The following is a 12,222-nucleotide window of genomic DNA, read 5'->3' as shown; positions in this document are numbered from 1 at the left end:
ACATGCTGTAGCGCGCGGGCTTCTCCCCGCAGCCTCGGCGCCCCGACACATGTCATTTCTAAGGAACTGGCGGGATGTGGTGGATACAAGAGAGCTCGGCTTACATTTATCGGTTTATTGGAAGGTTTTTCTAATCAGCTGATTTGGGGGGACAGGTGGGGGGAATGAAGCACCGAGAGAGGTTGCCAGAGTGGGGATCCAGCTGGAAAACCGAAATACCTTTCGTTTTCAGTCCCGAGTTTCCATCTCGCCTTTGTGCGGACTGCGCGCCCCGGCGCTCCGTGGCGCCCGCTGCCGGGGGCCGCTGGGAGTCGCAGCCGCGTGAGCCGCACGAGGGTCCTCACGCCAGAGCCCAAGGGAGGAAACTTGGGAGCTTGCCCATTATCCCCCGCTTCTAGCCAGAGTTAAACAGACTGATGGGTCTGGTAGCCAACCGCTTGGCAACTCCCACTCCTTCTCACCTCGTGAGATTCGGGGCTGTGAAGAGAAATCTAGTCTGACTGCAACAGAAATCTGTCTCTGCGAAGTGCGGTACCTTCTGTACGCGACGGTGGCAGAGCCAAGATCTCTCTCTTGGTAATTTCCCCGGCTATAAAGTGCGACCGTTACCTTTCTAGAGAATTCGTCGCGTTTGAGGATCTGGGACCGGCGTGACGCGCGGGAACGGTCCTGAAGCGCGTTGGGCTCCGGCGCGCGGCTTCACCTCAGGCCGCGGGAGGAACTCGGAAGCGGAACAGCCGGCCCGAGAGCGGAAGTTGGCCGCCGCGGCGTGCGCGACCCGCCCCTTTGTCTTTCTCTCGCGGGCATTTCTTTCCCTGCCAGGTTTTTTGTTTGTTTGTTTTTTGTTTTTTTGTTTTTTTTTTTTAAGAATAACATTTTTGAAATGCATGGTTTTTTTTCACCAAGAGCAGAGAGAGGTGAAACCAGAGGGTTCGCAGACCTCCGACAGCGGCGCTGTCGCTGACCAGTCCGGGCGGGAAGATGGCGCCCCCGTGAGCTGCCCAGCGGGGGCACAGCCACGGGCTTCTCCCAGGGTCTGAGCAGGGACAGCTGCGTCACCAGGCGAGTGTGCCCTGTCCTCACCGCCCCCCTCCCCACCCCGCCTTCATAGACATGGTTGCGCTTCAAGGGAGAAGGTCTTACTCTTGCAAGGCCTGCAGTGTGGACACCGGCCTCGCCGAGGTCCCTTGCTGTGACACTCTGAAGCTGCCCTCAGGTGTCAGGTCCAGAAAATCAAGAGAATTCTGCGTAGAACAGCCGTTCAGACAGACTGGGAGAGTCGTGCAGTGAACCTCCGAGGCTCCCGCTCTTAAGGCTCAGGGCCCGGAACCTCATGGCAGGGCTGAACCCCGGACTGGCTGGCTTCTGGGGTCAGCGTCGCCGACAGCGCCATTGGAAGGGCTCGGACCACTCAGCTCAATCCTCTTGTTTTAGGACGAGCCCAGCACGGCTCCCCGCACAGACACGGGGATCGTTTGTTGCACTGCTTTCTGGACTTGGGCCCCAGGGAGCTCGTGCACAGCTTGGGACAAGTGACCTCGGTGACATATCAAGTTAGGCCGGTAGTGACCTGTCATGCGCATCCCTCACCCCAACCATCTGATGTTTTTTGCTTTTGGATAAACACTGAAGCTTCGAAAGCTCCGGCGGGCCGGCCCTGTTGATGCCGTCTACCTGTAGGCGGGAGTTTGTCATGTTCTGGTCTCTTTATGATACAGGTGTGTGGCAAGGTGGGGAAGAAAGAACTTGGTTTCCCTGCGACATAAGCTAATGTGTTGGTGCTGTTTTCCTTCCCATGTGACCTTTGTCCAGAAATGCCCTTCCCCAAGTCTGTGTAGACCGAAACTCTGCTGAGACAGTGAATGTCTCAGTCACCTGCCTGGCTGCTTGGCATGGACCTGTGAGAAAGTGTATTTTATCCTTTTCTTTCTTTTTTTTTTTTAAGGTTAGGAGTTCTTGAACCCAGAAGCCACTCGATTATCCAGGGGATGTTAGAAATAAGACCCCCAGCCTCACTGTTCGCTGAGTACTTGGACCTTGTGTAGCTCAGTGTCGGCCCAATGCGCCACACAGGCCAGGCTTTCCGTTAGCCCTGGGCTGAGACCACGTTAACCATTGTTCTTTCTGCTCCGCAGAAAGTGGGTTTTAGCTGAGACCCTGCTCCAGGCTGGAAATTGCAACCCTGTAGGTGAAGTCTGCCCTGGGAGAGGCAGACGTCCTAGTCCTCGGGAAAAGAAAGTATCCGTGCAGGGTGAGGAGAGGCCAGCCAGGTGCCTCCCAGTAGATTAAGTTACTGGAACTTGCTTGTACGCTTGATGTGCCTCCGTCCTAGGTTGACCCAGGCTGGGAGAATGCCCTGGGTGAGGGTGGCCTGGAAACCAGGAAAGGGCCAAAGACAGCAAGCTGTAAATGATTGTGGATTCATTTTTTTAAGTGGAAAAATACGCTTTCACTAGCTCATATGCAATCAGAAATTAGTGTAATGAAAAAATGAAATGTGTAATACCTGGCAGTACTCAGCCACATTAAACCATGGAATCTTCTTTTGAAAGATAAATAGGGGCACCTGGGTGGCTCAGTGGGTTGGGCCGCTGCCTTCGGCTCGGGTCATGATCTCAGGGTCCTGGGATCGAGTCCCGCATCGGGCTCTCTGCTTAGTGGGGAGCCTGCTTCCTCCTCTCTCTCTCTCTGCCTGCCTCTCTGCCTACTTGTGATCTCTCTCTGTCAAATAAATAAATAAAATCTAAAAAAAAAAAAAAAAAAAAAAAAGAAAGATAAATAACCTACAGTGTTTCATTTTTAAGTAACTAGAAGGTACAAACTAAAGAAGTGAGATAAAAGATTAGAATTGCAGATGCCCAGGTGACTTCCAGGTGGTGCCCCCCCCATCCCCCTGCTAGTCCCCATGAGAAGAGCCCGGTGGTCCTGGTGCCAGTCGACACTCCTCACCACAGGTAGATGCGTCTTGCTTTTTCTACAGGCCGGGTCTCCAAGTGCGGTGTGGGACCAGCCTAGGCAGCCATCGCCCAGGAGCTTGCTAGAAATGCAGGTTCTCAGGCACCCCTCACCGGCCCTGCTGTATCACAGCCTCTGGGGCGTTCACAGACCCTCCAAGGGGGTTCTGACACCCAGTCTAGTTTCAGAAGCACTGCTACTGCGTCGTGGAATTTAGGCTACAGTAAACCATCCCTGCATAATAAAACCTCTTCTGCAGCTTTGCGCGTAATTCTGACATTAAACAAACTGATGACACTACACACTTGAAAACTTTTTAAAAATACTGTGTAAGAAAAATCTCAACTAGCCGTCTTTCAAAGTGGTATTTTTACACCCTGGAGTCTATCAGTAATGTTTCTTACTTCTGCTCTTGAAATCATGTTACAGCTGTACAAAGAATACTACTGTTCAGTATTAAAAGAGAAATGGAAAGACCATGACCTTTGTCTTGGGCTGTTGTTTTGTTTGTTCTTGTCATTGTTTTGTTGGGTTTTGTCTCTGTTTTTATTTCTTTTCATACCTACACACAGCGCCCCCCTTCTGCCCCCATTAATAAACATGGACATATGCATGCACCTGGGGTTGGGAAAGTGTGTGGCTGTTGGAAGGTCTGAATTATAAATTGTGATTTCCTTGGTTGGGCAAGTCACATGAATGATGAAACCCCCAAATAAGCACACTGTATATTCAAAATATCATACAGCACAGTTTCAGTTGGGACAGGGAGTGTGTGGGGAGTAGGGAAGCAAGACTGAGTCTTATTTCCCCCTCACCGAAGTGTTGGCCAACAACAATATGGGCCATCCCAGTTGGCAGTTGAAAGAACCTGCCTTCAGTTCTGTGTGGGGACAAGGTCACGAGGCTACATGAGTGCCTTAAGGACACAGACCTTCATCATTCCATCTGTCATCATCATCCTCACTCCTATTAGCCGAACACCTTCTGTGCGCCTGGCACTGTTCTAGGTATTCTCTGTCTGCAGAGACTTAAAACGGCTGCATGAAATAGTGAGGTTTCCTCATCTAATAACCATCTCAGGTGCAGAAACTGGAACACAAGTATTATTTCTCAAGGTCACACAGCTGATGAGAGGCAGAGCCGCTTACCGTGCCCCCAGCACTGAGCACAGAAATTGGGACATCAGCGCTTCATGAGTCTTTTGACTTACCCCAAAGGTAAGAGTGAGGAGGGTTGACGCAAACCAACCTATAACAAGCCTTGTTAGGGAGACGAGGGCTTATTTTGAGAGTTCTAGCTAATAGTTGAGGAGGATGGGATCTAGGAGGAAGACATGGTTATGTGTGCCCCTGATGAAAGCAACTCCTCCCCACCCCAGCCTGACGAAATGTGGACTGTGGTGTGGACAAGGTGAAAAGCAACCCACCGCTCCACAAGGCTGAGGGCTCTGGACCGACCAGCACCTTGACTGCACTGTTGGCTCTGCTGTGCAGCGAAAGAGTGATTTGCTGTCTTTCAAAAAGTCCCCACTGGCTACAGATCTTACATAAAATTCTGAAAATACAAAGACATGAGGCACAAATTAAACTCCTAGGACGGGAAGGCCATGCTGCCATCACGTTGCACCATCCAAGAGAACATAGTTCAGATCCATAAACCTTGATCCGTGGCATGTCTGAGGTTTCCCTCGTCTGGAAACACCTCCCCAAGTGACACTGATGACAGAGTATTATTGACCCCTCTGTTTGGTGCAGATATCCCCACAAATCTGTCTCCCAGCAGGGGATGCGTTCCAGAAGCTTGGACGGGAGAAATCCAGATCCAACCTTTCTGACCTCTGTGATGGCTTTCCCTTTCCCCACCACACCATCAGACGCATCCTGTCTGCTTTCACAGAGGTCCACACAAGGATTGGTCACCCTCTGGGAAGGGATCATCAACTCCTAGAAAAAAAGTTTCTCAAATTTTATATTGAAATAGCAGCTGAAATTCTAACCAACATTTGATGAGAATCTGGTGGGCTGGCAGGTCTTTAGCCAAGGCATCTGGGATGCGGTGAGGAGTGAAATTTATGTCTTCACTTAATTCCCACAACCCCGCGAAGGAAAACCTGTCAAGGCCCATTTTATACCTGAAAAAAGGTATGAAACAATTAAGAATTTGCCGCAGGGTTCCATGAGGAAATGGCAGGATGAGAACCCAGGTCTGACCGGACCCTTATGAGGTCAACCACCATTCAGACAAAAAAGGCACCAGGCAGATCTGAGGGGAGGCAAGCATCTCGGGAAGGCGTCTTTCTAACCTGAGGAGGTAACGTGGAGGCGAGGACAAGGACTCCGAAAAGCTGTAGTATGAGTCCATGCTAGGTTAACGCTCTGAACTAGAATTACCGGAGCTGAAACCTGGACACCGGGTACCCTGGATTTGACCATGTCTCTGACCCTATGCGCCCGCCCTGCAGTCCACAAAGTCTACTCGTCAAGGACCTCAAGCAGGTTAGCCTTGCTGATAAAATGTTTCAGAGCTCTTATCTGGCTGGAAATGTGCAAAAAGTAAGTGAGCCAAACTCGTTAATGAACTCAGAAAAGCCTGGAGACGCGATCGGAGGCGCCCGGGGGGGAGAAGCAGCGTTGTGGCATCTGAACGCCGCTGTGAGCGCCCATGGCTGCCAGCATTCCTTGCTCCTGAGGTAACACCACAGCTCAGACAGAGGCCGGTGAGCCCACGGCGGGCTCTTCTGGGAAGCCTCTCTGCTTACCAGGTGGATCGGGGCCCCTGCCTGGGGCTTCCATTGTAGCCCTTGGCACGCTGGTTTGTCTCTTTGCAGCTGTGGCTGTCTCCACCCCGGGGACATGGGCATCCCAAGGGCAGGGCAGGCCTCTCCCCAGCACCTGGCACCTGGCCAGACCCCTAACATCAGCCCCACACTGTGAGTCGGGGCCTGAGCCCAGACTGCAGAAGGACAAGACAAAGGCAGGCCCAGCGGGCAGCCGGGCAGCCACAGGAGAGCCCCGGATGTCCTCCAGGCCTGGCAGGGCAGCTGTTGAAGCTTGGCTCCATGGGTAGAGACTCAGAGCCAATGCCGGCAGCCCCTTCCTCGGGGCCCTGGACTCCGACCTGGCCAAGCCCACAGCCTGAGAAAGCTGGGCAGAGCTCCTTGCCAAGGAAGGCTATTGCCATTTCTAAGCAGGTGCTCTGGCTCTATAGGAAGGAGGGAAACTTCAGAGAGGATGCTGGGGAGGGAGGAGGGAGGGGAGGAAGGGGATCAGGTGACAGCAGGGCCTTCTGAATAGCTCCAGAACTAGCCTGGGGACTTGGGTTGGGAAGTGGGTTAAGGAGACGGACCAGGGAAGTCCAGTTGTTGCCAGGTGAGTTTGGTGGAGAATAAGCAAGAAATTCTATTTGAGAAGAGCCACAATAAAGAGCGCTTGTACCTGATTATATGGGAGCTAAGGAAAGGGGTCCCAAGTCAGCACACAGGTGTCCTGGAGCACCTCCCAGGATAGGCACCTCTGACCTTTCTGAAGGCTGCCAAGGAGTCCATCGTGGACAAGGGCACTTGAATATGCAGCCTGAAGTGGGTGAGTGTGCGGGTCCAGGTGTGGCCAGATCAGGGCACCAACAGCCTGAGCTCCTGCCGATACATACCTAGGGACGAATCCCACCGCACCAAGGCCAGTCTGGAGGAGCAGGAAGTCCAGTCACATCATCATACTGTGCTTCTGGGACACGGGCCTCTTGGCGACGAGAATGTAGGATCAAGGATGCCTCTTCCCCTGGGGGCCAGGCACACTCAGTCCAGGAAAGTTTCTGCAGCCTCTTGAGGCAGCCTGCCCCCCAAAGAGGTTGGAGTATCAGAGAGCAGAGGCAGCCTCCCCAGGCTTAGCCCTGAGGGCATGTTTCTGGAGTCCTCTGGAGCAGGGTCTTAAGGACCCTTTAAATTACAACTCAAGACACCCCCATCCCTGGCAGAGGCAGTTCCCAAACAAAACCTACACTTGTTTGTGCAAAGCACTGATGTTCTTTTAAATGTTGGTCTCGACCAATTTTGTGACCCATGAGTGGGTTACACCTGCATCCAGAAACACTGTTCTGAAAAGCGATCTGTTCCCCTGCGGAAAGGTGGGTGCGCCAATGCCAGTTCCCTGAAGAAAAGCGGAAGCGAACCCCTCAGCCCGGCCCTGGTGAAGGTCAGCAATGGGGTGGGCCCAGCCAGGTGCCAGGGCCGTCTGTGAGGGCCAGGAGGGGTGCTGCAGGGCCTCCGGATAACGTGAGCCCCACAGGGTCCCAGGAGGGAGGATGCATGACGGATGGGAGTCGCAGAGGCCTGGGTTCAAATCCAACATCCATTAGTTTGCCGTGTGAGCTTGGGTAAGTAATTTAACCTGGATCTCAGGCCCCTAGTTTGTAACCCAGAGAGAAGTATTCCCTCCCTCGGAGAGCTGCTGGAAGGATTCAGAATTGAATCCTGAAGTCCCCAACAGAGCTCTGGAGTATTTGTCGAGCAGACAGAGCAGGCTGGGAGATGGTGTAGAGACTGCAGGCCCTTGAATTAACCTTGACTTCCCAAAATGGAGCCTTGCCTGCGGTTTCTCTGTCCAGCCTGAGACTGGGGACACTGCACACACCAGTCACCATTCCTACTCCCTCCCTTCCAGCGACCCTGCCAAGCTTGCGGGACCTGAGTTACCTGGTTTCCCATCCCATTCCGCTGGCCAGCTCCAGCCAAGCGCGGTCAGGTGGGTCCTCTGGGCCCTCCGCCCTCCTCCCCCACCCCCTCCAGCCCTGCGTCCCTCGAGGGCGAAGGGGGAACCAGCCTCTACCTGGCCTCCGGTGCCCAATAAGGTGTCCTGTGTGTGTTGATGGCAGGGGGCGGGTAACCCCCCCAACACACACACACACACACACACAGACACACAGACGCCCCCAGCCTCTGGCAAACTTCCAGCTGCAGTCACCATGCGGCTCTAAGCGAGCCTGCGCCAGGCGGGGCACTGTGCACGGAGCCCTGTCTCCCGCCCGGACCCCCGCCGAGGCCAGGAGGGACAGCGCGGGGACCAGAGACCACGGCGGAAGAGCGGCCGCGCGAGAGAGGCCGGGAGGCGGGCAAGGGCGACACCTCCCGGGCGGCCGGGTGGCAGGGAGGGCTCCCGGACGGAGCGCCGACCGCCTGCGAACTGTCGCGACCCGCAGGGCTTGGAGGTCACACGCACCTCCGAGCAGAGAAACCTGGCCGGGAGGAAGCGGAGCGGTTGCCCACGCACAGTGGCCTCCTGGTCGCTCGCCAGCGACCAGGTTCTGTCCTCGCTCCCAGGGCTCCTGGCGCAGGCCGTGCCCTGCGAGATGTGCACTCGTCCCCCGCGGGCCCCTTGGCCACCGGGACAGGCGCCCAGAGGAAACGCTGTGACAGGCCACAGCGGGAGCCGGCCGGCCCAGGACGGCGCTTTCCTCCCAGGCCAGCGCACCCCGCGGCTTCGGCTTCTCCCCTTGCTCCCCACCCCCACGTCACCCTAAGGATGTTGTCATGTGTGAGGCCGAAGTTGGGGCCTCTTTCTGTTCTGCATAGTCCCAGCGTCTGCTGCCTCCTGGGGAGCGAGCTCCGGACACAGATTACCAGTCACCTGCCGGCAGCAGGAACATAAGTCAGACACAGGAAAAGACCACTCCTTTGCACGTGCTGTCTGTTTTGTGCCCTTTCCCTCATCCTCCCTGTAAGTTCCTACTCCTGTTATAAAACACTGCATAGGTGCCCTTCCTGGGTAAGCCTCTCTTCCCCACGGTGGCTGAACACCCCAGGCTGCGTCAGGGACCAGCCTCACCTGCTCAGCCGCCCACACCAGGCCTAGCGCTTGCATCTACCCTAGACGGCGGCCACTGGAGGCTGTTTTCTCATCATCCTGAACAACTGCTGTCCTAGGGCCTGGCGCCTAGTTAATGCACTTGGTTCCAAGAAGGAACATTCTGATGCTTGTGTGGGTGACAGAGGCTGACCTGGCGAGCAGCTCCCCAGGCAGAGCAGATGGGGACCGTCAGACAGGGGTCCGGAGGAATCCAAGTGCCCTCCCACCCACACAGTTCAGGGCCCCTGGCACTACTTTAGTCAAGAAGTGCACATCTACTTCCCACACGGTCCAGAGTGTCTACTCCTCTCTTCAAGGCTTTCCCAGAGTAGGGGTGTGTGTGGGAGGGGTAGCAGCGGGAGGAGTGGGCCTGCGTCAGAGATCCCAGGTCGGAATGTCCCGTCATTGTGTAAGGATCTCCATCTGTGTAAAGGACGAGGACACAGAGCATATCTGGCAGGTCTGTTTTTTAAGAACTGAGTAGGATGTGTTGAGAGCCTGGCCCTGTCCCCAGGAAGTAATAGAGGAGCAGCGGCTCAGGATTCCTTAGAGACCTTCCAGGGCCTCGACCCAGCTGGAGCTCCCTTCTTCCCTTTCTTCCCAGTTGGAGCCAGAAGGGCATGCTGTCTGCGATCACCGTGCAGAAAAAAGAGAAGTGCCTTTGTCCCTAGAAGCTTTAATTCAACCTGAAACTTCATGACCTCCAGGCCAGAAATTGGGGTACAGGAGCTGCCAGTGTTTCCCCATGACTGTAGTTTCTGACATGGGGCCATTTCCAAGTTTTGGGGGCCAGGTTGCTCTCTGAGCTGTCCCAGCACCCTCTTCACACCGTGCCCCTGTCTGCTGGCTCCCCTGCTCCCCTGCTGGAGCCTCCCCATTCTTCCCACACACCTGCCTCGCCTCCTCCCCCCAGGTGGCTCAGTCTCCCCATTCTATAGTGTGGAGGGGCCCTGGGAGCACGCCTCAACCCCTAGCCTCCAGGGGGCAGTAAAGAGGGGTTTTAACTGGCTCTTGCAGGTTAGGCCTGCAGCGAGATCTCTCACAGCACACTATACAGGCTTGTCCGCCTCCTCCGTCATCACCTTTCCCTCAGGCCACAAGTGCCTTTCAGTGACCTTGCCCACTGAGAGCCACTATGACACTCATTTTAGCAAAGGCTGTGTGTTTTACCAACAGCCCTGAAGCTGCCCTCTGCAATCCCTGCCCCCCACCCCCCAGTATCACCTACCCAAAGCCCCTAGCTCCATTTCGTCTTCTGCTCAGAAATGTACCTTGCCCAAGGCTCCTCTCCCAGCCGAAGGGCTGTCTCTGGAAGCTTCTGCATCTACCTTGACTGTCACCCCAACCCCAGGGAACAATGCCGGCCTTCCCCTCTGGCAAGCCCAACACAGCTCACGGCTGTGCCCACCTTCTCCCTCCCTCTTCCCCCACCCCAGACCCCTATTCTAGGCCATTCAAGGTCAAGTGAGCATCCAGGCCAGAACTGAGAGACTCAGAGCAAGAGAAGCTTCAGCTTTGCTTTTTAATAATTTAAGACTGACACACAGTCATCTACTCCCAGAGAGTCCCAACCCTTTGGGCTGAGAGCTGGGAAGCATCCAGGTGGAGAGCCCATCCCCCTGCCGGAACCCTGTCATTGCATTCCCTGCCGGCCCACCCACAGAGGCCACCAGGGAATCTGGGCAGAGCGCATGTGGCTGGGGACAGCCTGGCACCAGCTGCAGCTGGTGTCCACACTCCACCAGAGAACAGGCAGGCCCTGCTCGCCAGCGCCCGCCCTGGGCAGAGGCAGAGGGCAGGGGGCTGTGGGGGAGCGGCTGGCTGGCCAGACCTACTGGCCACAGCTGCCCTTCCTTGACCTTAATCTCTGGTTCATTTCTTCCCCCTTAACTTTATATATCACAGAAATTTCCCAGAGATTCTTAATATTCTGGCTACCAGATAAGCTCTCATGCCAGACCACATGTTCCAATTTTGGGTTTAGAATATATGGCCAATGGCTATAAGGCTATTACATTAGGACACTTCACCCATTTCTGGAAAAAGAGCAAAGTGTCAAATGGGACATGGAGAACTTGAGATTTTAAAGGCAGGTTCACGGCCAATAGGGCCAAGCACTTTCTTTGGTTCTGGAGTGTAGAGGCTGGGGGAGTCCCTGCTCGGGAGTGGGATGAGATTTGGGGGTGAGGAGACAAGTACCCCTGAGTCTCTCTCCTCCTCCTGCCAACAAAGGTACAGAAGGACACTGACACCACTCCCGGTTCGGAAGGAGAGCCATGTTTTCTGTCCCCAGTTCAGCATCAATTAACATCCTTAAACAGAACGCACCATCCCGCCCTCCCCTGAAGGTGCTCCACCCCAGCGGCCCCACCACAGCCCAGGGGCTACACACCACCATGACCTGTTTCCTGTCCCTGAAGCAGCTTCATGCAGTGCATTTTCAGCCATCCTTCCCGGGGCAGGTCAGGGCAGCCGAGGGGGTGACAGGCCAAGAGCAGCCCTGGGTCACCGAGGGAAAGGTCTCTGCCTCAGCACACGGACTGACAAGCTCTCTGCGTGGGCCAGGAGCTCCTTAATGTGAGCCAAGCCCAGCCCTGCAACCTTGGCCCCATTCACCTCGAGGATCTCATCCCCTACCCCCAGCAGCCCCGAGTACAGCTTGGCCATGCTCGCATCAGCCATCTCCTGCACGTAGAACCCTGCAAAGGAAAACAGAACAACTGAGCACATGAAATCCAAAGAGGCAGCTCTGTGGGACCCTGACCAGGTGGGCGTTGTCCCAGGCGGCGGTGGGGGGTGCAGGTGCTCATACAGCGCACTGCTCCATGCGTGTACACGCGCGTGCGCACACACACACAGACAGGTACACACCTCATTAGTCTACCTCACAACCACAACTGGCTTTCTACATAGATACAGTGTGAAATGATACCTGAGGGTAACATTTCTTTTTTCTCTTTTAAAAAGCTGCACAAATAAGGCTTTAATGAAAGAACACTTTCAGCTAATAATGCTCTAAGCTGTTATTTGTGTATACCCCAGTGTGAATGAGGTAATCTTACATTTTCCTGAGGTGAGCTTTGATTGTAGACTAGGAAGGAAACTGATGTTTAAAAGTTAAGAAAAAGACCAACTTCACGCCTGCCACTGGTTGGGATTCACAAATACCATCCAGTTGCTGCCTCCAGGTAGGTGGGGCCGTGGGAAGGTATCACTGGAGTGAGGAACGTGGCTGAGGTCAACCCAAACCTGGTTTGCTTCGTATTCCTGTTAGGACCAGCCTTGGCCTCAGTTTTCCTCAGAGTGATTCCTCTCTGGGATTTGGAAGCATCCGGGCAAAAGCCCAGGAAACATAGAAATTCCACACCCTATTTAAAAAAAACCATGCTGGCTCATTTGTCCCTTATTCACACACATCTTGTCCCCC

At 54.7% G+C, this 12,222-nt stretch overlaps 1 protein-coding gene across 2 annotated transcripts in view; it reads right to left on the bottom strand.

The window, feature by feature from the left end:
• Window positions 1–10,303: 10,303 nt before the first annotated feature.
• Window positions 10,304–12,222, bottom strand: part of KIAA1614 (KIAA1614 ortholog) — a 48,261-nt gene continuing 46,342 nt past the window's right edge. For both annotated transcript variants that reach the window (XM_013064238.2, XM_045074308.1), the window contains exon 10: window positions 10,304–11,494. In XM_013064238.2, the coding sequence (XP_012919692.2) occupies window positions 11,301–11,494 (194 nt within the window). In that variant the 3' untranslated portion in view covers window positions 10,304–11,300. The remainder of the gene's footprint in view (window positions 11,495–12,222) is intronic.

The sequence above is a fragment of the Mustela putorius genome, unplaced genomic scaffold, assembly GCF_011764305.1.
Source record: "Mustela putorius furo isolate JIRA1106 unplaced genomic scaffold, ASM1176430v1.1 tig00537335_pilon_pilon_pilon, whole genome shotgun sequence".
NCBI lineage: Eukaryota > Metazoa > Chordata > Mammalia > Carnivora > Mustelidae > Mustela > Mustela putorius.
Note: the sequence above shows the minus strand (reverse complement) of the source record. Positions and strands in the feature narration are given on the sequence as shown.